Source organism: Solanum dulcamara, chromosome 5, assembly GCF_947179165.1.
Source record: "Solanum dulcamara chromosome 5, daSolDulc1.2, whole genome shotgun sequence".
In the NCBI taxonomy this organism is placed as follows: domain Eukaryota; kingdom Viridiplantae; phylum Streptophyta; class Magnoliopsida; order Solanales; family Solanaceae; genus Solanum; species Solanum dulcamara.
The window spans coordinates 5,881,599-5,907,848 of NC_077241.1; the positions used below are offsets into that span (position 1 = coordinate 5,881,599).

General features: G+C 30.6%; 1 protein-coding gene across 1 annotated transcript; it reads left to right on the top strand.

Moving 5' to 3' along the window:
- The first annotated feature begins 8,727 nt into the window (after positions 1–8,727).
- Positions 8,728–17,337, top strand: LOC129888904 (glutamate receptor 2.3-like). Its single transcript, XM_055963965.1, has 6 exons — positions 8,728–9,031; positions 12,141–12,920; positions 14,104–14,654; positions 14,853–15,165; positions 15,975–16,381; positions 16,583–17,337. Exons 1-6 carry the CDS (start codon positions 8,737–8,739, stop codon positions 17,135–17,137), a joined length of 2,901 nt encoding a protein of 966 aa, XP_055819940.1. The 5' UTR covers positions 8,728–8,736; the 3' UTR covers positions 17,138–17,337.
- The last annotated feature ends 8,913 nt before the right edge of the window (positions 17,338–26,250 follow it).

The following is a 26,250-nucleotide window of genomic DNA, read 5'->3' on the forward strand; positions in this document are numbered from 1 at the left end:
TAATAATAATAATAATAATAATAATAATAATAATAAATAGGAATAATAATAATAATAATAAATAGGAATAATAATAATAATAATAATAAATAGGAATAATAATAGTAATAATAAATAGGAATAATAATAATAATAAATAGGAATAATAATAATAATAATAAATAGGAATAATAATAATAATAATAATAATAAATAGGAATAATAATAATAATAATAATAATAATAAATAGGAAGAACAATATCAGTTCTATAACTTGGTTCTCCAAGTTCTAATTGTAAGTCAAAAATATGAATATGCTTCAATATTACGAATTAATCCCAACCCAATTAATTATATGAATATATCAAGGATGTCACACAAATAAATACTGACCCAAGACGAAGCAATTGGGTCAAGCGCGCATCCCATTTCCCAAAGGTTAATTTGGGATTCAGGCCTAGGAAACATATATCGTATTCTCGTTAAATACTACATGGTAACATCATTACGAGGCTATCGTAAATTATATGTTATGCAATTTCTATTATAATTATGTTATTTTAATTGTTATCGTGCTTTAATTTTATTAATACCACTTGATAACCTACTGCTTTGTTGAATTTGCTTACAATTACATAATTACATTCAACGTATTTTTGAAATTTATTCAATTTTAAAAAGTTGGTATTTGGTAATGACTTTTCAACCATATTTCTTGGCTCTTATGAGTTGTGATGACTTGAAAAATTGAATGCAATCTTTCAGACGTAGATTTTCTTTACTTCAAATTCTAAATATTCCAAAGTCAATTCTTGTTATCATATTACAATAATTCAAGGGTAGGATCCTTGGAGAAAAAATAAAGGAAAAAGAAAAGGAAACAACAAGTGTCCCAAGTTACGACGACTTATGGAGTTAATATTTTAAAAGGTCACTGAATTATAAAAAATTATTTAGCAAAGTTATTGAACTTTGTTTTGTATCAATAAAATTTATTATTAAAATAAATTTAAATAATAAATGTAGGTGAATGATTTTTGAAGATAAAAGTTTTAAGTTGAGTGATTTTATTGATATAAAACACCGAGCAAAAAACCCCAAAAATAAATGACACATGTACATATTTTGTGGTAATATTACTAACATGATTCATTTTGTATATTTGACTAGCAAATGTAATTATTTTTAGCCAGTTGATCAAATATGCCCATAAATAGTAGTATATGAAGAAATATATTATCATTATAAGATATACATTTGTATTTTTTTCGTATTACATTTTATAACACTTAAAATAGTGAACCGTTTATTGAGATTGACTACAAGAAGCAGATAAAATTAAAACTAAAATGAGTTGAATCGATAATTTTTTTTTAATAAATTGAGATTAAGAGTCACTCAATAATAGTTTTGAATTTCTCCAAACACCTTGAGTGTCTTAGTGTTAAACACGTAAAACCTAGAGACTAGAGACATTGAACTGGTCAAAAGTAAACGCTTAAAGAAACAAATAGGTGAACTCAATCACAAAAGGATGTGTCGGGATGAATGAGATTTTTTTATCTATAACCAGAAATCTCATATTCGAGCCCGAAAAAGGAGAAATTCCAGTTGAAAGCCCTTTTTGCCATGAAATGAGTCTTACCGATTCAGATTTCATAAGACGCATTAAACGGTAAACCACTCCCTACAAGAATTATTTACATCCCTAAGGTTTGAACGCAAGTCCTCCAGTTAAAGATAAAGGCATCATATATTCATCTCTTCACAATCCTTGGTGATGACTTAGACATCATTATAAATTTATAATGGATGTATTGACCTTTTTTTCTTTTTTAAATTGGGGGGTAGGGGCAAGAGGAATTAAGGAAGAGGATTACAAAATGAGAAATCAAACTCTCACCAATAAAATAAAAATTCAGATAATTAACTAACTGAGATATTAAAAGAGTGACTAGTCAAATGTACAAAGGATTAATGCATCAAATTAGGTTTCTCATAAACCACATTCTTTTATTTTTTATTTTTTGTATAATTTTCAAAATGTATTGAAATAGTCACAAAGAAGTATAAACCGTCAAGTGTTGTGTAATTAATATCATCTTTTAAGTGTACATCAACAACAAAGGACCCTTTAATTAATGACACATTAGACAAAGACTCACTATACATATGATAATATTAAGATGTGCTTAAGGAAATTTCCTTGATATGCACGAGCCATTGAAAAAATAATCTTTGGTTTACAATTGGTAAAACATGAAAGAAAATTCTACAAGTTGTATTTCAACTTTTGTTATTTTCACTTTTTTCAATAATGTTAACATCAAGAATATTTTCAAGTATTGCAAGCTCTACAAGAAACTTAGTCACAACAAAGAAAGTTTTATGTTTAATTAGAAATTATCAATTTAAACCACCAAAAGTTATGATGCATGAAGTGGTAAGGACTTCATCCTTAACTAGCGGTCTCAGGTTTAAATCTTTAGTATTGAATCGCCTTTGGATTTTGATAGAAAGTACTTTACCCTCTGAGTGAAATTTTTCGACGTGAATTTAAATTAGTCAAGTTCTAAAGTTGATACTAATACCGGATAAAAAAAATAAAAAAGATGAAGAAGTTGTCAATTTAATATATCACAATCTGTATAATTTTCTACTTGTAGTTCATAGTCATGATAGCAAAGTAATATATTGTTTTTATTCCTACCAAAAAATATATATATATTGTTTTTATCGCAAGTCCTATTCGTATGAAGATTGCGATTTGTCAGTATCCATTCAACTCAACAATGAAGTTTCTATTCCTTTTTTATTGGTAATGAAAAATAATCAGAGGTGGATTCAGCATCTAAGTGTTATGGATTCAACTTTTAAGATTCTTATCATTAAATTTATTATATTTTTAAAGCGTTAAGTTTATATCTAATATTTATTGCAATTTAATTAGTTTTTTTACATATAAATATGGATAATTAAATTTTTTTGATTGACTCTTGAAATTTTATATGTGCTACATACATTGGAACAAAGGGAGTAATATATATTATTTGAAAATTACATAAAATATACTATAAATCACAATAATTAACAACTTAAAATATTTAATAGACATATAGAAAGTTCAATTGACCCTCAAATCAGTGCCACATAAATAGAGATAGATGAGAACCATATATTATTTAAAAATCACACAAAAGTAATATAAATCACAACAATTAAAAAATAAAAAATTTAAAGACACATAAAAAAATTATGCCTATATATGGCTTCTACAAAATGCCGTCACTCTTAGTATGTGATCAAAGCATCGTTTCTTTATATGCACGTAAATGGAAAAACGTAGAATGCATTTACGAACTTTTATCTATATTTTCAGGATTGGACAAAAACTCTCTACAGAAAGCATGTTGTGGAATAAAAGGAGATTATAATTATGATAGAAATAAAAAATGTGGTGCTCCAGAAGTCCCAATGTGTAATGACCCTAGTAGTCACTTCAGTTGGGATGGACTCCATTTGACACAAGCAGCATACAGTTGGTTAGCAAGATGGTTAATTGATGACATGTTGCCCAAATTGAACTGTCATGTTTAATTCCTTTGCAAAGTGGATGAATTAGAAGGGGGATATTACTTAAATGACGCGATCAAAATAGGGCATTCCATGATTATTTTTTTTTGATTCTAGGATTCTATACCCTTAATTCACAAGATAATTACCTATTTGTATAATGTCAAACTAAAGAAAAATGACCTTAAATAATGTTATTAATTTATTTTGAGAAGTGAAAGATCATCCTCAAGTCCCAGCTTTATTATAACTAGGTTTTCCAAGTTCTAATGTAAGTCAAAAATATGAATATGTTTTAAATATTATGAATCAATCCCAACCCCAATATGAATAGCAACAAGGATGTCACACAAATAAATATTGGACCAAGCCTTCGCAAAGGTTAATGAGCAAAATTCATAAATATATAATAAAGTAGTTTAATTTGTATTAAATATAACCAAATTTTTATTTACATAAAAAATAGTTCAAACTAGCATGTATGTACCTGCAACAAAAATTAGGTTCAATAAAATGACCACATGTATATGTAATACAACAACAACATACTCAGTGAAATTCACAAGTGGGATCTGAAGAGGGTAAGATATACGTAGACCTTATCACTACCTCATTAAGATAGAGATGTTGTATATGTAATGTATCGTATATTATATATATATATATATATATATATATATATATATATATATATATATATATATAGAGAGAGAGAGAGAGAGAGATTAACGTGAATAAGGGAAATTTACTTAAATGTATACATGATGCAATTTTTGTTTACCAAAATAAGTATAATACATTATAATACATATATATATATATATATATATATTGCATATATAATTCACTTTTAATACATAATAAAATAGCTATAGATAGTAAATATTTTTTTAATATGATATATCTAGGTAATAAGTAAAAAAATGTGTTTAAAAGCAGTAAATATTTTATAAAAAGTACTTTAAAAGGTAATCCCTGTTAAGAGAAATATTGTATAAATAGTCTATATATCAGAAGATATATACGTCTATATACCTTATTGATATAATAAAGTATACATTGCAGATCATTTTTTACAATCCCAACCAATTCAAATCTCTTCTAAACGATTCCAAAATTTAGATTTGAGCTCCTTTCAGTGTTTCGAATCTTTTGATTTATTATTTACTTGAAACAATTTACATTTGCGGCATGTTAAAGTTGGACTTTGAACATGGAAGAAGAAAAATAAGAAGGAAGAGAAGAAGAAGCCACTAATGGCCGGAAGAAGAAGATCAGAGAAGGCGAAGAAGAAGCCGCGAATTGCACTTCACTTGCAATTGAAACGTGTCGAATGCCCGTTTTTAATAAAAATTGATACAATTAAATTATTTAGAATAAGGAATTTTGACTCAATGCATTTTATCTAATTTTCCCAAGATTAATTTAGAAATCTAGGCCAAGGGCGCATATATTGTATTTTCGTTAAATAGTACAAGGTAACATTATCACGAGGCTTTCGTGAATTATGTGCTACGACAATTCTTCCTATCCCCTTCTGCCACCTCTATCCTTAGTTATTTTATTTTTATGGAATTTCTATTGTAATTATGTTATTTTAATTGTTATCGCTCTTTGATTTTATTAAGGGATAATTATTGTTATACCCCCCAAAAGAAAACTATTTATCATTGGATACCATAATTACTTTCATACCCTTTATTTTTAATTATTTTGTGCATTTGATACCATGAGAGTATATAATATACTTTGATGTTATCAAGTAGTTTCGCTGAAGCACTGTCTCTTCCTTCTTGATACCATCAGAGTATATTATACTTTGATGGTATCAAAAAGAAACTGCTTGATAAATTGCTTGATTGATGGTATCAAAGAGGATCAAGTAAGGGGCACTGGCATAAATACACGTTTTATACCATGAGAGTATATATATACTCTGATGGTATCAAGAAGGAAGAGACAGTGCTTCAGCAAAACTGTTTGATACCATCAGAATATAATATACTTTGATGATATCAAAGAGGAGCAGTGATGCTGACGTTAGCATTACGTCATGCGCGAAATTAAAAGGAAAAAAATGGGGTAAGAGGATAAATAGTTTGGATAACGAGTTTATTAAGGATAAATAATTTGGATTGGGTCCAATTTGAGTAAATAATTTTACAATTGATCTATTAGATGTAATTTTTCCTTTTATTAATACCACATGATAACCTACTGCTTCATTGAATTTGCTTACTGTTACATAATTTCATTCAACATATTTTTGAAATTTGTTCAATTTTAAAAAGTTGGTATTTGGTAATGACTTTTCAACGATATTTCATGGCCCTTATGAGTTGTGAATTGTGATGAGTTGAATAATTGAATTCAATCTTTCAATAGATTTTCTTTATTTATTTAATTTCTGAAAATCATCAAGCAAGTTCTGTTGACTAATTCTTGATGCGGAAAATCTAAGTGATAAAATAATTAGCTAAGATTTAATTAAACAGCAGATGATTTTATATATTATATGCGTATAATATTTTCCTTTTCAGTTGGGGACTTCAAATTCTAAATATTTCAAAGTCAATTCTTGTTATCATACTAAAATAATTCAAGGATAGGATGAACTTTGTTTTGTATCAATAAAATTATTAAAATAAATTTAAATGATAAATATAATTGAATAATTTTTGAAGATAAAAATATTAAGTTGAGTCATTTTATTGATACAAAATATCGAGCGGAAAATTCAAAAAATAAAAAGGCACATGTACATATTTTGTGGTAATATTATTAACATGATTCATTTTGTATATTTGGCTAGCAAATATAATTATTTTTAGCCAGTTGATCAGGTATGCCCATAAATAATAGTATATGAAGAAATGTACTATCATTATAAGATATACATTTGTATTTTTTTTCGTATTACATTTTATAACACTTAAAATAATGAACCGTTTATTGAGACTGACTACAAGAAGCAGATAAAATTAAAACCAAAATGAGTTGAATTGATAATTTTTTTTAATAAATTGAGATTAAGAGTTACTCAATAATAGTTTTGAATTTCTCCAAACACGTTGAGTATCTCTGTGTTAAGCACGTAAACGCCTAAAGGAACAATAGGTGAACTTAATCACAAAAAAATGTGTCGAGATGAATGAGATACTTTTATTTATAATCAGAAATCTTAAATTTGAGAGAAATCTTAAATTTGAGCCCCGAGAAAGGAGAAATTCTAGTTGAAAGCGCTTTTTCATGAAATGAGTCTTATGAAATCATAAGACCCGTTAACCACTCCCTACAAGAATTATTTTCATCCCTGTGGTTTGAACCCAAAAACTTCAGTTAAAGATAAAGGCATCATATATCAATCTCATCACAATCCATGGTGGTGACTTAGATATCATTATAAATTTATAATGGACGTATTGACCTTATTTTTTTCTTTATTAAATTGGGGGTAGGGGCAAAGAAAATTAAGAAAGGGGATTAAAAAATGAGAAATCAAACTCTTATCAATAATTTTTTTTTCCAGATAATCAACTAATTGAAATATTAAAAGAGTTAGTCTAATGTACAAAGGATTAATTCATTAAATTAGGTTTCTTATAAACCACATTCTTTTTATTTTTTATTTTTTTATGATTTGATATTCAAAATATATTGAAAATAATCACAAATAAGTATAAACCGTTTAGTGTTATGCAATTAATATCATCTTTTAAGTGTACATCAACAACAAAGGACCCATTAATGACACATTAGACAAAGACTCACTATACTTATGATAATATTAAAAGGTACTTAAGGAAACTTCCTTGATAGTCATAGCAAAGTAATATATTGTTTTTATTCCTACCAATATATATATATATATATATATTGTTTCTATCGCAAGTCCTATTCGTATGAAGATTGTGATTTGTGAGTATCCATTCAACTCAGCAATGAAGTTTCTATTCCTTTTTTATTGGTAATGAAAAATAATCAGATTCAGAATTTATGTCACATAAATTAAGATTAAAAAAAATAGATAGTGGGCCCGTGCTAACACGGGCACATGTGTCTAGTATATAATCTAAGCTAAAGTTATTCGATTTTGTCTAATTCATAATTTTCATTGTAGCTCCAACTTTGACCAGGAACAGGATGCAGTCGAGGTCGGAGTCGAATGAACATCATTGCCCCTACATAGCTCCAAACTGGTACAACTTGTTGATACTAGTTCATATGAATCTAGTATTTTTGATATAACAACAACATATCTAGTTCAATTTCACAAGTAAAGTTTGAAAAAAGTGATGTGTACGCACACCCTATATTTTGAAGGAAGAGAAATTACTTTTGATAGATCTTCGAATTCAATATTTTTTATGCAAAATATGTGTACAAGTTATTGAAATTCCAAATTTATTTATGAAGACAGAATCTAATTATATTCTAATTATATTGTATCTATAATTGATTTCTTTCGTGTAATACTGAGATTATTATATAACTAATAGATATGAAGTCATAACTTCAACATTAATATAATAGGTTTAATATTAATTTTTTTTTGAAATTTTTGAACACTTAAAGTCATAAAATTTAAATTTTGAAATCGCTTTTTTCATTAATTACTCTATTTTTAAAAGCCACGTGAGCACGGAAAAAATTGAAAATTAATCTTAGTACACACACTGGTTAAAGTTAATCCCAAGAATCTCTAAAGTTGGTAGGTGAACTTATTATGAAAAAGAAAAATTGAAATAAATGACCGTCCATCAAAGATTCAAAGGCTTCTTTTAGTCAAGATGAGAGAGAAAAATTGAAATAGATCGTTCATCAAAATAATATCCAATAAATATCTTTTTTTTGTTTAATATATAATATACATTTTTTTAATATATAATATCATTATATGTGATGCGAATGTGATTTTACTAAAATTAGAAATAGTTTAAGTTCAAATTCTTCTTTTACCCTTATTGAATTGATTTAAAATCACACAAATATTTAAAAATTGTTTTAGACTACAAATTTTGAAGATTGTTCTTTTTTTCTTCTTAAACACTGTATCAAGTTAAATGGTGCTACATAAAATAAAATGGAGCGAGTAGTATATTTGTTTTTTAGTCAACTCTCCCTCTCTATATAAAACTCAAGTCGTGTCCAACTAAAGATTCGAAGGCATTATTTGTCAAGAGATGAGAAAGAAAATTGGAAAATTCATTATTATCTCAATTCCTTTCTCTTTTTTCTTGCTATGTTTAGTAATATTTTTCTCCATGGAAATGGCCATGGCACAAAATAAATCATCAATAGTTCCTATAAATGTGGGAGTTGTGTTGGACATGGATGAATGGTTTGGAAAAATGGGCATGACTTGTATATCTATGGCTTTATCAGACTTTTATAACTCTGATGGCTCTAATTATAAGACTAGGCTAGTTCTCCATACCCGTGATTCGAAGAGAGACGTTGTTGGTGCTGCTGCTGCAGGTACGTACGTATTTTGAATTTAAAGTTATATATACTGATAGAGTAAATAATTTTTTCGTTACAATAAATTATGACTCTATCTTTCATATTATCGTTTATGTAGAAACATATCGTCAATTTAACTCTTAGTGAACCAAACATAAGCTAAGATATCAAATATGACTTTATCATCCATGACCCTAAATCTCTCTTTTTCTTTTGGAAATACTATAAATGTCAAAAGAATATGAGTTACATTAATATTTGAAAATGTATATAAATGCCTAAAAGTGGAATCACATAAATTTGGTTGTATATATATGTTTGCATACGTGTATAAAGCCAAGATAATATCAAAACTGGTTATGTCAATCGCTGACGAAGTTAAAAATTTTGCTAAGGATATTCAAAACTTTACTATATATTTCTAAAAAGTTGTTTTTGATCTATATACAATATTATTTTTTATATGCACAATATAATTTTTCGACGAATGATCAATGTCAATAGATAGGGTCATGACTCAACTTATTCAAAATTGATTAGGTTAATTAAGATGAATCGAATTTAGCAAGCCGTCTAAAGTTAAACTAAAATATAACTCATTTTCTTTGTGATATTGTGAAAATGTATAATTACCAACAGTCTATGTCATTTATGGTAAGAAAGAATACTTTATTTGAATATACAAAATATTTCAAAACATACAAATCGAACAACATTTGCATTTTTTTTTTGTTTTGTTTGTGAAACTGCACAAGGATTAGTTAAATTTGAGAGTTATTAAGCTAAATTTAAAAATACAAATTATATATGTAGGTTCATTATCCATTTAAATAATGTTAATCTCTTAAATGCTTCTCATCTTTTATTTAATTTACTAACATAAAATAAGTGTTTAACCATGTTTTGTGAGTCACCTTGCTAATCCATAAATATGTGATACTCATGTATATCTTTTTTAGTTACTTGATACTTAAAACCACCTTTAGAAAATTGGCTAAATAATTATTTTTTAAAAAAGCAAAAACACTTTCAAATGATATAGCCAAACATAAATTGTTATTTTTCATGAGTATTTTTTTTAAAAAAAAACACTTTTTAGAAATAAATTAATTTTAACGCTTAGCCAAATATGCTCTAAGTCAATAATAATCTCCTCCAAATTTTGAAAAGAATCATGCGAATTTTTTTAACAGTTCTAAAAGCTTTTCATGAAATACACTATAAGTCACATCACGATTTTAATTAAATATGTCACATTATGATTTATTAATTTGACATTCTATTAATGTTATTCAAGTGGTAGATTGGTACACGTATGGTTGATTTTTTTTTTTTAATACCAATTAATTAGCTAAGTTTTTTTTATATTGACTTTCTGACTTTTTCAACCAAACTAAAAGAATTTAGTGGTGGTTTTATACGAAACATAAGAATAGTACTGAATATGCTCTATTAATAATATTATGATTAATTATGCTGATTTATCTTTTATTCATTGTTTGATTTGCCGTATCAAATAACTAAGGTGTATTAAAATAGAAAAACACTATTAAAAATCACTATTTTCCTATCAAAAAATGTTATTTTCGCACATACTTTGATTGAGTCGATTAGAAAAGAAAAAATAGTAACGTTTTCATATAAAACAATTAGGAAATTTTTCACTATTTCAATGAGAATTTGTCCCACCATGCTTTTTTCATTGAGCTTGTTCCTTGGAAAATGAATGAAAAAATTATGTTTTATAGCACAAATTTTCTATTGATCCACGGTGAACAAAACATTTATTTCTGATAGTATTAGTACCTCGTATTACTAATGCCATAATAATAAGAATAATACTGAATAACGTGTATGACCAATATATAAAAAAACATATGAATAAATACTATTACTAAAGATTTTATAATAGGAGAATAGAATAGAATATCATGATAGAGTGGTACTACAAATATTTCTTGTTAGTCCATTTGACCTTTTCAAACTTCAAACTTATAGTAACTTAAAGAACAAGTTGTTCGTAGAAGTGATTAATATAGTTTATTACGTTGACATAACCTTTTATTAATATATATAATTGAAAACTAACATAATTGATTATAATTTATAGGTGCATGTTTGGGACACATATGGCACTGACTCATCTGACTTGTATTCTAATTTTGATTTCTTCTCCAAAGATATAGAAATTTTAGATTAGGTAAGTTAAAAAAATTTAAAATATCAACAGCACGTCTTAATAATTCAAATGTCAGGTTTGTTGAGCCTAGTATTAAAATATTAGTACAGATGTAGATTAAAAAAAAAAAAAAATCTATTGTAACTAATGTAAATAATTGTGCATTATAGTTTGAGAAGAGCACTACTAACTACTTATCCGATTCGAATCATAAGGATTAATAATATTCTCATTTATTTTTTTACGTAATTTGAATCTTTTCAACTTTATGTTCTCCTTCATTTATACCAAACACACCCTAAAACAAAAACTTTCGTGTCCTCTGAATTCATGCAATTTAGTTTAAATATAATATTTATTTTTTGATTGTTAAATTTTATTATATTGTATAGTTTAAATTTATCGTTAGATAATAACGAAAAACACTATTTTATGTAACGATCAATTTGGTGTGATCAAGTAGTTACCTTAATATTTTCTTTTTTTTTATTATTTAATAATCATATTTTATTCTTTTATCCTACTTTTTCATAGTAGTTCTACCTCGTACGCTATTTTTTTTTGCAGGTTCATCATTTAACTTGTTGATGTATCACATTACGTAACGACGGAAAATGATTAAATCTATCTAAACATTATACTCATTAAAACAACACAATTAAATACAATATATTATGAAACAATACATAACAACCATCCAAACTAAAGCATAATGGTGGTTGTGGTTCAAAACTTAACAAAAGGTAAAAGTGGCCTATCTTAAAACTTTTTGATAGGTTCAAGGATATTTTTTTTATCTGCAATAACATATTCAATATAATTACGCAGTCTAAAAAAAATGATGTGTATATAACTTTATTTTTATTTTATTTTAATAGAAATGTTATTCCTGAAAAAAAACTTATACTTTTTTGTTGATTGTTTCTTCTTTGGAAATGCATGCAGCACTTGACCTATTGAAGAATGTTGAAGTGGAAGCCATAATAGGTCCAATTTCATCAATGCAAGCTGATTTCCTAATCAATTTAGGCCAAAAATCACAAGTACCCATCATTTCCTTCTCTGCAACAAGTCCATCTCTTTCATCATACCGCAATCCATATTTTGTTCGTGCTACCCACAACGATTCCGCTCAAGTAAAACCCATTAGTTCAATCATTCAATCGTTCGGATGGAGACAAATCGTACCAATTTACATCGAAAATCAATTCGGAGAAGGAATTATCCCCTTTTTAGCAGATGCATTAGAAGAAATCAACACTCGTATACCTTATAGAAGTGTAATTCCTGAATCCGCCACTTCAGATCAGATTAATTCTGAGCTGTTGAAATTGATGAATATGCAGACTAGGGTTTTTATTGTGCATATGCCGATTTCACTCGGTTCGAAGCTTTTTGCGATGGCGAAGGAAATTGGTATGATGAGTGAAGATTTTGTTTGGATTGTTACAGATGCGATGGCGAATCAACTGAATTCGATGGATGTTTCGGTTATTGAATCGATGGAAGGTGTTATTGGGGTGAAACCTTATGTTCCGAAGAACAAAAGAGTTGAGGATTTTACTCGGAGATGGAAGATGAAGTTTCGAGAAGAAAATCCGAGGATTGTTAATGTGGAATTGGATGTGTATGGATTATGGGCTTATGATTCAGCTACTGCATTAGCCATGGCTGTGGAGAAATCGAGAATCAATGGTGCTTCCTTTCGAAAATCAAATGTTTCAGGTGAGTGCGGCGAAAAGATGGATTGAATTAAATTTGGGCGGTTGAAAAAATGAATGTAACATGACTCATAGCGCGTTTGGTCAAGTTATTGAGAGGTCAAACCTGTGTTTTGGTTGGAATCGATCGGGTCAAGATATATCAAATAATCGGTCATAGTTAAACATGACTCATATTGTGTTTGATAAGTTTTTGAAAGGTCAAAAATGTTTTTGAGTTTGATCAAGATTTTGGAAGAAAATAAGTATTTTTGAAAAGTAGAAGAAACTGTTTTTCAGAAGTTAAAATAAGTATTTTTTTTCTTTCCTAAAAACAAATTTTAAAAAAATACTTTTGTAAAAACTACACTAGTAGATATTTTTAAAAACTCAGTCTCGAACATTAATTGTTGTGCTTTTTAAATTTACAGGTCAAACACAAATGTGTTTGTCACTCTTTTTATTTAGCAATTGCCATGCCACTTAATAGGAATAGGATGAACTTATCGAGGTGAAAGGAAAAATATAAAATAAGTTGATTTTAGAAGTTTTGACAGGTGCGTCTCCTTTTTTTTTTGCTTTTTTTTTATAAAAAAAATGAAATATGTGAAAGTGCATTTCACTTAATTTATTAGCTAAATCTTCAAAATTAATTTTGTATATTTGGGTTTGGTTTGCATTTGACTGTTGAGTTACACTATTTGACCCATTTCTAGTGAATAGTTTGATAAACTTGGCGGGCATGTAAAATATATTTCTTGTTTTCTATTACTTTTACATACATGTGTCAAGAAAGTATTGTGACATTTTAATTCCTATCGCCCCGTTCAAATCTATTATTCTTTATGTAGCCAAATGGTTTATTCAATTGATTATAATGGAAAAGAAGACTCATAAGAGGTTTTTGAAATCAGAAGAGCTCTTTATTTTCACCTTCTTTTTTATCAAGCAGTTTCAATTTAAAATTTTCTAGATTCCCCATGTTATTGTTATTAAGATAAGAATATCAAGTCAACAAATGGGTTGTAATGCAACCAGTTTAAACTTGGGCAAATTCGGTGGCTCATACTCTATGTTCGTCGGATCCTTAAAAAGTAGCGTATTTTTGTAGGATCCAACACTAGTATGACAACATTTTTGTAGAGTATGAGCAACTCAGGCGGCATGTTACTGAAATAAGTTTATTTTGACACCTCTAAATTTTTCAGGAAATGCAACAGATCTTGAAGCTTTTGGAGTTTGCAGGGATGGTCCAAAGCTTCTTCAAGCTATATTAAACACTTCTTTCGAAGGCCTTAGCGGAAACTTGCAAATTGTTGATGGGCAATTGCAATCTCCACCTTATCAGATCATTAATGTTGTTGGTAATGGTGCTAAAGAGATTGGTTTTTGGACAAGAGAAAACGGAATTGTTAGAAAACTGAATTCAAGACGAGGATATTCCATTTCTAAGGAGAATTTTGGATCTATTATATGGCCTGGTGACACTACTTCTGTTCCTAAAGGTTGGGTTATACCAACAAATGGGAAGAACCTGAAGATTGGAGTTCCGGTAAAGGATGGTTTCACTGAATTTGTGAAAGTTACAAGAGATCTTACTACTAACACAACAAAAGTTACTGGATACTGCATCGATGTCTTTGATGCAGTAATGGAAGCATTACCATATTATGTTCCTTATGAATATGTTCCCTTTGCTGCTCCTGATGGGAAGAGTGCTGGAGATTACAATGGTCTGGTTTATCAAGTATTTCTTGGGGTAAGTTTGTGCTTTATCTTCTATATAGTTGATAAAAGGGAGCACTTTGTCCTTTCTTAGAAGTTCAGCATTTAAGTTATATATACTGACAATGTGAAGAGATGTTACAATTGACAATGTCTTTTAACATGTTGTAATAGGGAAATACATGTATACTTTGATGATTCTTACATGCTACAAAGATTAACCAATGAACAGAACTTTGATGTTGTTGTAGGGGACACTACCATTCTCTCGAATAGGTCGCAATTTGTTGATTTCACATTACCATATACAGAATCTGGAGTCACAATGATGGTGCCAATCAAAGATGATAATAGAGATAATGCATGGGTATTCTTGAAGCCATTGACTTGGGAGCTCTGGTTAACAAGCTTCTGTTCTTTTGTTTTCATTGGCTTCGTCATTTGGCTACTCGAACATAGAATAAATGAAGACTTCAGAGGACCTTTTTGGCACCAAGTTGGCATGATCTTTTGGTTCTCCTTCTCAACTATGGTCTTTGCACAGAGTAATTTCCCTTTCCTCCTCTTGAATTAGTACTTCCTCTGATTCAGTTTATATGATACAACAACAACATACTCAGTGTAATTCTACAAACTAGGGTCTGGAGAGTGTAGACCTTACTCGTACCTCACAAGTAGAATAGACCCTTGGCTCAAGAAAAAAACAGTCCAAAGCAGTCCCAAAAGAAGAATCAACGGAAGTATAACAAACAACATATAATAACAAAAATAATAGATAGTAACAGAATGAAAACTACAACAAAACATACAATGATCGAGGTATAAGAAAAAAATAGTAACAGAAATCGAAGGACAAGAAACTACTGGACCAATACTACGATTACTAATATCAACAAACAACAAGGGCATCCCGTGCATCTTCTTTTCACATACCCGAACCATCTCAGTCTCATTTCCCAATTATAAGATACTCTTTCCTTTTTAATCTGTTCCTAAAAGAATGTCACATTTTTTTTTTTTTTATAGATGGAGCTTCTTTAACTGTAAACTTCCCATTTTTCCTTAAATGACAATGTTCTTATAACCATAGGAAATGTCATGGTATAGACGACCGCAAGTTGTCACTTTTGGTATGTGCCGAGAGTCTTTCTTTTTTAATCTTCATGCACAGTCAAGTATAACCATTTAAAATGATACAGAGGGAGTATACACATATTGGGAAAACCAAGGCATATCTAATTACTATACACACACGCGCATACACACTCTTCAATTTGAATTACCTTTTGCTCTTATATATAACATATGCTTCAAATTTCTAACCTGATTTTTTTTTGATTCTTGATATTTTCAGAGGAGAGGATAGTAAGCAATTTGGCTAGGTTTGTTTTAGTCATCTGGTTCCTAGTAGTCCTCATATTGACTTCTAGCTATACAGCCAGTCTTACATCAATGTTAACAGTTGAAAAACTCCAGCCAACTGTTACAGATGTAAAACAACTTATAAAGAGCAAGGACTATGTGGGCTACCAACCGGGTTCTTTTGTAGTAGAACTATTAAGAAAAATGGATTTTGACGAGGACAGACTTAAGGCATATAACACTCCAGAGGAATGTGTTGATTTACTCTCTAAAGGAAGTGCAAATGGTGGTATTGCTGCTGTTTTCGATGAGATTCCTTATGTGAAGCTTTTCCTTGCAAATAATTGCTTGAAATTTACCACGATTGGACCTACATATAAGACTGATGGCTTTGGATTTGTAAGTAACTCTTCCTTTACTCGATTTGGTGCATTTTTGAAGTATCTAACACAGGTGCAGCACCATTTTTGGGGAGTACAAGCAACATAGGTTTATATACTCCATCTATCTTATCTGTTTCAGTCAAGAAAGTTCCTATCTCCCCTTCCACAAACAGTAATATTATGAACTATATTCATCATTCTTGTGATTTTCACCCAGGCCTTCCCAATAGGATCTCCTCTAGTACCTGATGTTTCAAGAGCAGTCTTGAATGTGACAGAAGGTGAAAAGATGGTACAAATAGAGAGAGCATGGTTTGGTGAATCTACTTGTTCCGATTCTAGTATGTCACTCTCCTCCAATAGTCTTGGCCTAGATAGCTTCTGGGGACTCTTTGTCATGGCTGTAGTTGCTGCAATTTTGACTATCCTCATCTTTCTGACAAAATTCATGTATGAGCATTGGCACATCATAAGACGATCTAATCTTTCATTGCACGAAAGATCCAGAATCTTGGCCAGAAAGTTCGACACAAAAGACTATAGTTGCCATACTTTCAGGAAGAGTGAACTAAGAGATTCAACACATGATATAGATTGTTCACGGAGTCCTCATGGTAACTTGTCAATGCTACCTTCTCCACGTACGACTGGACCACCAAGTCCAAGCAATTCTAGTCATACCGAGCAGAGTTTACATTTTCCAGGGGAGGAAGGGGCTTCACCTTTGCGTGTCGAGAATGTAGCAGTTACTGCTCAAGTAGAAATGGTTTAAGATGCAGGCCATTGATGGTTAAGATGGTTTTTAGTATTAGTAAGCCTCTAACTTCACTCTTCCATAGTATTGAATCATCCCCTTCCCCTATAGGTAGCTCCACCCTTGTATTTATGTACTAGTCTCCGGGAACGTGCGTTGCACGTTTGTCCTTACTACTTTATAAAATTTGTATCTGTTTATATTTTAATGTACAAGTACATGTATAATATAATGCCGTTTCCTATAAATTTCAAATGCTATCCTGAGAAACAAATGCTGAAAAAGAAAGGAAAGGAAGAAAACAAAATCATGGAAAAAGACTACTAAAATGAAAAATTGATGAAATTGTTATAGTAAAGCATTCTTGGGAAATGAAAATTATTCCCAACCTTTATATTGTTCATTCTCGGTAATTTTTTGGCTTCCTTTCATGTGAACATGTGTTGCACATTTATTTCTAATTTTGTTATAATGTTTGTAAAATAAAATAGTAAATCAGAAAAAGTATTCTAAAAGCCATACAACTTATATGTTTGATCGCCAAAGTAAGAATAACTATCAACCATACAAAACACAAATCATAAAATTGATGTCTTATCATGTACAATATTTTTTTTAGTTGTAGTTAATTATTTGTCGAATAAGAATTAACTCGAAAAAGCAGATAGTGCTTTTTTTATTATTATTATGGTAAATGCAAAATACCTCTAAAGAAATAAACAAAATATTACAAACTGAAGCTAAAAGTATCAATGTGAAAGAAGAATGTAGACAAAAAATGTAAAGAGACAAGAGATGAGAGCTTTCTTATTCTCTTTCAAGTATTCAAAATCTCTTCAAGTGTGTACAATGTTGTGACTTGTGTCCAATGTTCGTTACCTCATTAGGATTGACAAGGTAAAGTCTAGCCCCCTTCCTTGTATTTATTCCTATTGAAGATTTTTATTTTAATAAAAGTTGTTGTACACTCTGCTAGTGGTATAAATTTGAAATTTCTTTTTTTAAAAATTAAGGAACACAGAGGGTTGTCATGAATATGTCATTAACCTATTTGAGATCAAAAGTGAAAGTAACAAACATAATGAACATCAGCAAATGTAGTAGACATCTTCATTATTACTAATATAAATATTGATAACACACAAAAAAAATCCCACTTGATCAAATAAAAAAGAAATCTAAGCAAATCTTGTTTAATCTGTAACGGAATTATCAAATACTAATATTCAAGGAGGGAAGAAAAATAGCTATCGTCAAAACTAAGGCAATATATATAGTCCATAGAGAAAAAATACTGAAGCACACAATAATATTTATAAGCCAAGATATATGTCTAAACATGTAATGACATATTAAGCCATTTCGAGAATGAGTCTTCCTTCTTTCATAAAAGATTCCTTTCATACATTTAAATTGGGAATTTTGGACTATTTGATAACTTCAATTAATTAATTGATGAGTAATTTTAAATAATTAATTTAATTGATGGGCTAAAGTGTTAATTTATTTAATACTTATACCACTTTTCTTATATTTAATAAAATAGGTTAGTAGGATTTGTCATTTTAGTACATGATTAGTTTTAAAAAGGAAAAAAAAAAAGGAAGCAAGAAACTCACTGTGCAACGACGGCACATGAGCACGAAGAGAGGTAAGCGAATTTCAACCAAGTTTAAAGTCCGTGTGTATGCATGCATTGATTACTCGTATATGATAATATTATTATAATATATCGGGGGAAGAAATTAGTGTCACGCCCCAGGAGGGTACCCTAGACGTAACCGGCACTCAGAAACCATTTCTGGCTCCCAAGCGAACCACATAGTCTGATCACACATCCGTTCATTCATTCAATCAGCGGAAGACAAAAAAAATAAAGAGAATATTTGGTGGGCAACTCAAAACATCAATCTAACTCAAAGAATAAAGGTCATGGGCCAACAAATCAACTCTAGTATTTGTCATTAAAAATAGTTTGACAAGAATAATGTAAGGAAAGAAATACTCAATCGACCCTTCACTATCTAGTCTATGAAGCATCTATCACTACTATCTAATTGGTGCCAATGACATGTTCATGGCTACCTCAATTCAAAATGAAAAGAGCTAACTCGATGCAAGAATGATATAAGCGGTGTCCTCCGGATATAGGGAAGAACTACGCTGAGTGTGTATAGATCCTCAATGGTGCTTCTATTGACGATCTCTTAAACCTGTCTCTGCATCATGAAACGATGCAGGTCCAACTGGACGTCAGTACATGAAATGTACGAGTATGTAATATGGCAGAATGAAACATACCTCAAGGAAGAATAACGTTGGTTCAAATATCTCCGAATCAGAAAGATAAGAGAGACTCAAATAAGGCGTCATAAGTCTAAAGTAAGAATACATTTTTTTGGCAAAGACCAATCACACATCATACAATCCAATACAATCATACACAATACAGTTCAATCAAATCGTATACCATCTGATTCAATCCAATCGTATATAATCAGTTCAATCCGGTCATATACGATCCGATCCAATCCAATCATATACCTTTCAATCGTACACTATCCAATCAAATATCGTATAATCCAATCCATTACACATCATCTAATCCAAACATATAAAATCAACTCAAAATCAACTCAACAATCAACTCAAAGGACTCAACTCAATAACTATGCAAATTAAATTATGCAACGTTTTACAATTCAACTCAAAGGACTCAACTAAATAAATATGTAACAACTCACTCAAGTGTCCTAAGTCTAAAAAAGAATATGATTTAGACGGGACCAATCACATACCATTCAACTCACTCTAACTCAGAGTACTATCAAGACCTATTTGGGAGTTTCTCTTAACCGACAACCATCACTTATGAGCCAGTGAAAGTACAATAAACCGACGTTGTTGCCGCGTCCGTTCATACTTTGCCAGGGTATGAACGAATCAATCAATCATGGATCCAATCCAACCAGGTCCTATAATGTCAGGACAAAACTCTCGGGGAAGCATCCAACTTTAACGGTTCCATCCCCCCTACGTTTGGCGATGCAGTTATATGGGTTCGAGTATGGACTATACTCTTGCCCAATTCGGTGCTCGATACTCCTCCCAAGACTCAATGCTCATAAAAACTCCATCCAATCAACTCAATCAAATCATATCGACAAGTCTCATTACAACCTTGTCAACTCATCAACTCTATCATGATCAAATCTCTCTCAATCATACCATCCGATCAATCTCAATCATATCTTTCAAAGAAATTTAAATGCACATTTATAGCAACATATAGGCATAGCCAATCATTTCCTTCGTCCATTTGAGAAATCTTTGAGACTCATCACAACTTCAAGACTTTAAATCGACGTTTTATAAAAGGCAACATTTTTAAGAAAATAACATCTTTTATCATAATCTACATAATTAAGAAGATCAACCAAACATATTTAACAACTCATCTTCATCAACTCATACTCACATAAAGGCCCATTTTAGGACTCCTTAACTCAACAACATCAACACATATAGAGTCAAACAAAATAGGGGACAAAGCTCATACAAACATAATCACATGGTTAAAGAGATCAATAAGACATATTAACAAGTAAAATGCTCAACTTATTTATAATCAAAATACTCGTGTTCAAAATAGTTAAAAGACTCCTCAACTCAACTCATGCTTAAACTCTTTTTAAATCATAGATGAAAATAATCATTTCTTAAACTCAAAAATAGTGTATAAATAGTTTAGGCAAAAATGCTCACAAATCATTCATTTAAAACTCCTTCTCAAAAGATCCTTTATTTTCAAAAATACTCATAAGACCCCAATCCGCTCCATCACATAACATCCTCATCAATATACCTCTTCATCAATCATTCTACACATATTAAATAAGCACCATTCACGTCATCACTCACACCGTCATCAAAACATCATCATCACATCTTCATCATATATTATTATTTGCGTCATCGTCAAACATTATCATCACATCATTGTCAAGTATCCTCATCACATCAATCATCAAACATCTACTCCAAAATCCTTATTTTTGTCCTATGTTCATTTTATAGAAGCAAAGGGGCATTCTTAACTAACCAATTCATTCTTTTCATTCCAATCAATACATATATACACACAACTATCCATCTCAACCTCAAGACATTTATGACAAGAAATCTCATCTTGGGTTCATGTGAATGAAACATGAACCCATACTCTCAACAAAACTCAACTCAAGAATATCGTCAATACCTATAAATCTATATACAAAGATACATTTGTAGTTAATAATATAAAAAATAACTATTTAGTAACTCAAGTCATTAAAATCATCAATCAACCATTTGTATCTAAAAACATTCCTTAGTTTAGGGAAAACTTTCAAGAAAACCTTTCTAGAAGGTGCAACTCTTTCACAACTCTTAACCAACACATCTATGGGCATATGGAAGAACTCAATCCATATTTTAGGTTAGCCTTACATACCTTGTTTGAAGACTTTGAAGGAACTTGATGTTAGGTCTTCAATGGAAGGCTTGAATTCTTGAAGCTCTTGAAGGCACCCTTTGTTGGAGATGGGTTTGGGGAAGAAGAAGAAGAAGAGAGGGAAAATTTCTAGGGCTTTTTAGAGAGAGAGAGAGAAGCTGAAAATAATGGTCCAAAATACTCAAGGATGGTGTATATATAATTTGGAAAAAGTCCAAGTTGCCCCTCTTCCAAAAATCTGGAAATTTGGGCAAAAGTCTTGCTGGCGCTATAGTGGCGCGTTGCGCCACTGCAGCGCCAAGCCAAAATAGGCTTAAAACCCTGCACATCTACTAGTGGCGCGTCGCGCCAAGCCCCAAACTACTGAGGCTGTTTTCTGGTGCTATAGTGGCGTGGGGCGCCACTGGAGCGCCAAGCCCAAATTTCGCCCAGGCTTGAAATTTCTGCAGTACTAGTCTGTAGTAAAATGGCCATAACTTTTGAATTCGAACTCCAAAAATTGCAATCTTGGTGGCGTTGGAAAGAAGACTCGAAGATATTTAATTTGATAGGTCATGGGCCACCCAGTTCTTTATATACTAGGAGATATTGTCATTTGAAATTGACCCTTATACTAAATCGTCCGAAAACTTAATCGATTGGAGTTCTTTGGACTCGACTTGGTGTTAGAGATCCCTTATGACTCCTAAACACATCTAAAACACTTAAAATACTTAGGAATTAATCCTAACTCATGTATAGAATTACAAGTCCTCCGGTCCGAGTCTACCCACACGTGAAGAAATGTTCGAGTCTTTGCGAAAAAAAAATTCCGGGGTGTCACAATTAGATTTCAATTTGTCTTAAGGTTGATTTTTACAAATTGATGGGCACGTTTAATTTGTTTCTATTGGTTATTGTTGATAAGGCTTAGTGGTCAACCATAAAGTATTTATGCCAATGACTGGCAATGGTAAACCAATCACTGAAAGAAAATTTATAATTATTATATAATAGGTATACAAGTAGCATTCTGCATAGGAATATTTCATAGGTAATACTGAACTTCGTACGGATTTGCATCAATTGAGTTCGATTTCAGTTTTTTTTATAGTTAGTACATTATGATTTAAGTTTTGATAGGTAATTAATTAATAGGTATTTTGTAGAATACCATCAAATTTATGAAGTTTAGAGAAATTGAGATCTAACCCTAAATTTGATATTTAAGACTTGAGTGTAGATTTTTGATAGTTTTTGGGTCTAGACTAGACATATACTAATATGGGTGTTGTTAGTTTTGAAGTCTTATTGTGATTGTTTATTGACTAGATTACATTGATTTGGAAGCTCAACAAAAGAGGAAGGCTCAAATCTCAGAGTGATTGCTTAATTAATTGAGACAAATGAATTTCTAAACCTCTGTTTAAGCATGTAGATGCTTGTATTTCCTTGTTATGTGCACTAGAGACTAATGAGAATTGGACTGGGTTATTGACTGTATGATTGGCCTTAAAAATAGAGATGAGGAGTATAAAATGACGATCTAATGACATGTATTGGTGGAATTGATGTGATGAGATTATGAATTTATTTTGGAAATGTGAAATGACTATGTTGATATGAGATAGAAAAAATTATTATTGTCGTCGTGTTATAATCGTGAATCATATGAACATGAATTAATTGCATTGGTTTTGACATACTGTGCTGAAACTGAAAATGATATGAAATAAAGGGGTCGGATCACACGCTTTGTGGCAGGTATTATGAAACAAAGGGGTCGGGCCACATGATCTGTGGCAGGATATATATATTGAGGGGACGGGCCACACGCTCCGTGGTAGGAAAAATGTCCCCCATGGGTTTCGGACTGTAATTCAGCAGATGTGTATCGATAGGACAGACATGCATCATCTCATTGCATTGCATCGCATTTTGTTGATATTTGTGAATTTATGTTTACTACTTATTGCTCTAGATATGTTGAACTTGACTTGATATGATTCACTTGATGAGACTACTGATGAGTATTCGTGGACTATATTATTATTATTATTATTATTATTGTGTAGAGTGTAGAGTTGGACTAGTTTTATGCAGGTTGTAGTTAAGGAAGTTCGGTTGGGATGACAGGAGTACTTGTATCTATTGAGCTTTGTTTAGTTTTAGTTATCCACTTGTTGAGTACCGTGTTGTTTGGTACTCACCCCTTGTTTTTACACTTGTGTAGGTTGTGAGCCCGAACCTGCTTGATCTCTTAGTATTTTCTAACACATCCGAGGCTATCATTTTGAGTGTTGAGGTAGTTGTTACATCAATCTCTTTTATTATGTTTTAGTCCTATTCTAGATACAAAGACATTGTGACTGTATTTTCTTTCGTACTTCGGTATTGTATTTGTGGCTTGTACACGTGACAACTAGTGTTGGGGGATTTTTAGATTATTTATTTATTTTTGACTAGGTTAAACCTTGTTTTATCTCAATTACTTTCGCATTTACTTTCCGTTGAGTTTTAGGCTGACTTGTCTCGGTAGGTTGAGATGAGTGCCATCACACCCGGATTCGGGTCGTGAAAAAACGTGATCTATAGAAATTCAAAAGTCACGTTAGAAAAATATCATTAAAATATCATTAAATTGCTTTATAACTGTTAAAAAAAGTAAAAAGATATATTTTATTCTTTAGAAACAGTTAAATTTCCAAAACTATTAAATCCAAATTTGCAGTTATTGTTCAAAGTTGAAGCATATGATTATATGTGAAATATATACCAACTGAATTATAAAAGATAACGTACTAATACACATATATAAAAGATAACGTATTGAATTGTATATAGAATATGAAGAATCAATTCTTAAATTATAAAGACACTACGTAAATGACTAATTGTAATAACTTCTTTAAATTAGTAAATGATATGTGGAGAGGCATAAAATTATGGTTGATTCATTGTATTGTATTCACTATGATACTTGGCATTTATTTAAACGTATATTTACAGTTCTTTGTACAAAATATTAAGGAGTAGGTTTTCTATTGAAGGATAAAAATGTGTAATTAATTAGATTAGATAAATTAAATTAAATATTTTACAATATTTTGATTTAGTGTAAGAGTAAAACGGTAATTCCACTTTGCACTTTGGATCTTTCCACTTTTAGTAATACATGATGATATATATATTTGCTATCCTTTGCATTTTATAAAAGATGTAAGTGTTTGATTTTAAAATATACAGAATGTATGTGTGATTTCACGGAATTAATAGAATTGTTTTATGTAGTCATGGCGCTTACCATTGTTATTTTATACTCCGCAATTCCTTTTCCAAGGGGGAGCTAGAAGCCAACGTATTGGTTTGGTCGAACTCTGTAGTTTTAGTTCAAATTTAGTATTTGTGTTAAAAAAACTCACTAAATGTGTACAAAAAATAAATTCAAAATCCAGTCACTAACACTTGATATTGCTATCCTATTATTAAGAACCCATAAAGTTCAAATTCTGACTCCCTCTCTGTGCCTTTTTATTGTGAAATGTTCATGAACATCAAGCAATATCAATAGAAGATATATGTTTTGAACCATTGTCTTTGCAATCTCTAATTACCTAGATATACAATGAAGCTTCATTTGTTAACCAACCATCCCTTCTAGATTTATTTTATGAAAGCTTAATTAGTTTATATGACTGTTATGGCACTTTTGTCCATTTTTTACTGAGTTAGAAATAAATTAATCTCTTGTATTTGCTTGTATCATCTTGAATTTGCCCCCTTGATTTATCGCCACAACTATTATGATTTCAACTCACCCTACCACTGAGGATATAAAAAAGTGTACCAGAGAGACTCTTGAAAACATTAATGATGGCGATGTGACCGATGAGGAGGGGCTTGTAATGTAGCCCCAAGATGTAGTGGATGAGTCCTTGAATGTTGTTGAGCATGAAATGGTGGTTGCGACCATGGAGAAATCTCTAAAGGAGATGTCTATGGTCGACACTATAGGAGTGGCTTGTATGAATCCACTACAAGTCAAGGACCATGTCCCTTGACAATATTAGGAATAGTAAAGAACAGAAAGCGTTAAGTAATGAACAAGGATGTTTTCATGGAAACCTCTTTACTCAAGACAGGAGAAAACTACGACCTGTCTCATAGGATCTTTCAACTTCACTAACAACGAGCCAAGATTCAGATTACAAGCACTTGGAACCTAGTAATTAGACTCTTAATCCCTTCCCCCTTTGTAGAAGCTCTATTACAAGACACACCTAAGAAATAACTTTATTGTCAACTATATTAACTACCTATAGTTAACATAGACTTCAACCAGCATAACACAACTAACTCTAGCCATGAACTCAACTCACAACAAATTACAACTGAAATGATTTATGTTCCTTTATAGCGTAGGAATAGATCTTACAATGTTTTCAATACAAGACACAATACTCAACATAACAACCTAAGACTTTTAGCAGATCACTCGATAATTAGTCCCTTGTTGTTCATAGAAGAGTCGTGCTTCCTTGAGAAAGATGGCTTTTGCTTTGAATATCCTTGATTGCAAAAACTATGTGTTTCTTGTCAAAGTGTCTAATATAGAATGGACAAAAATAACTTAGTGAAACGCCATTGGCTGAGAGCACTG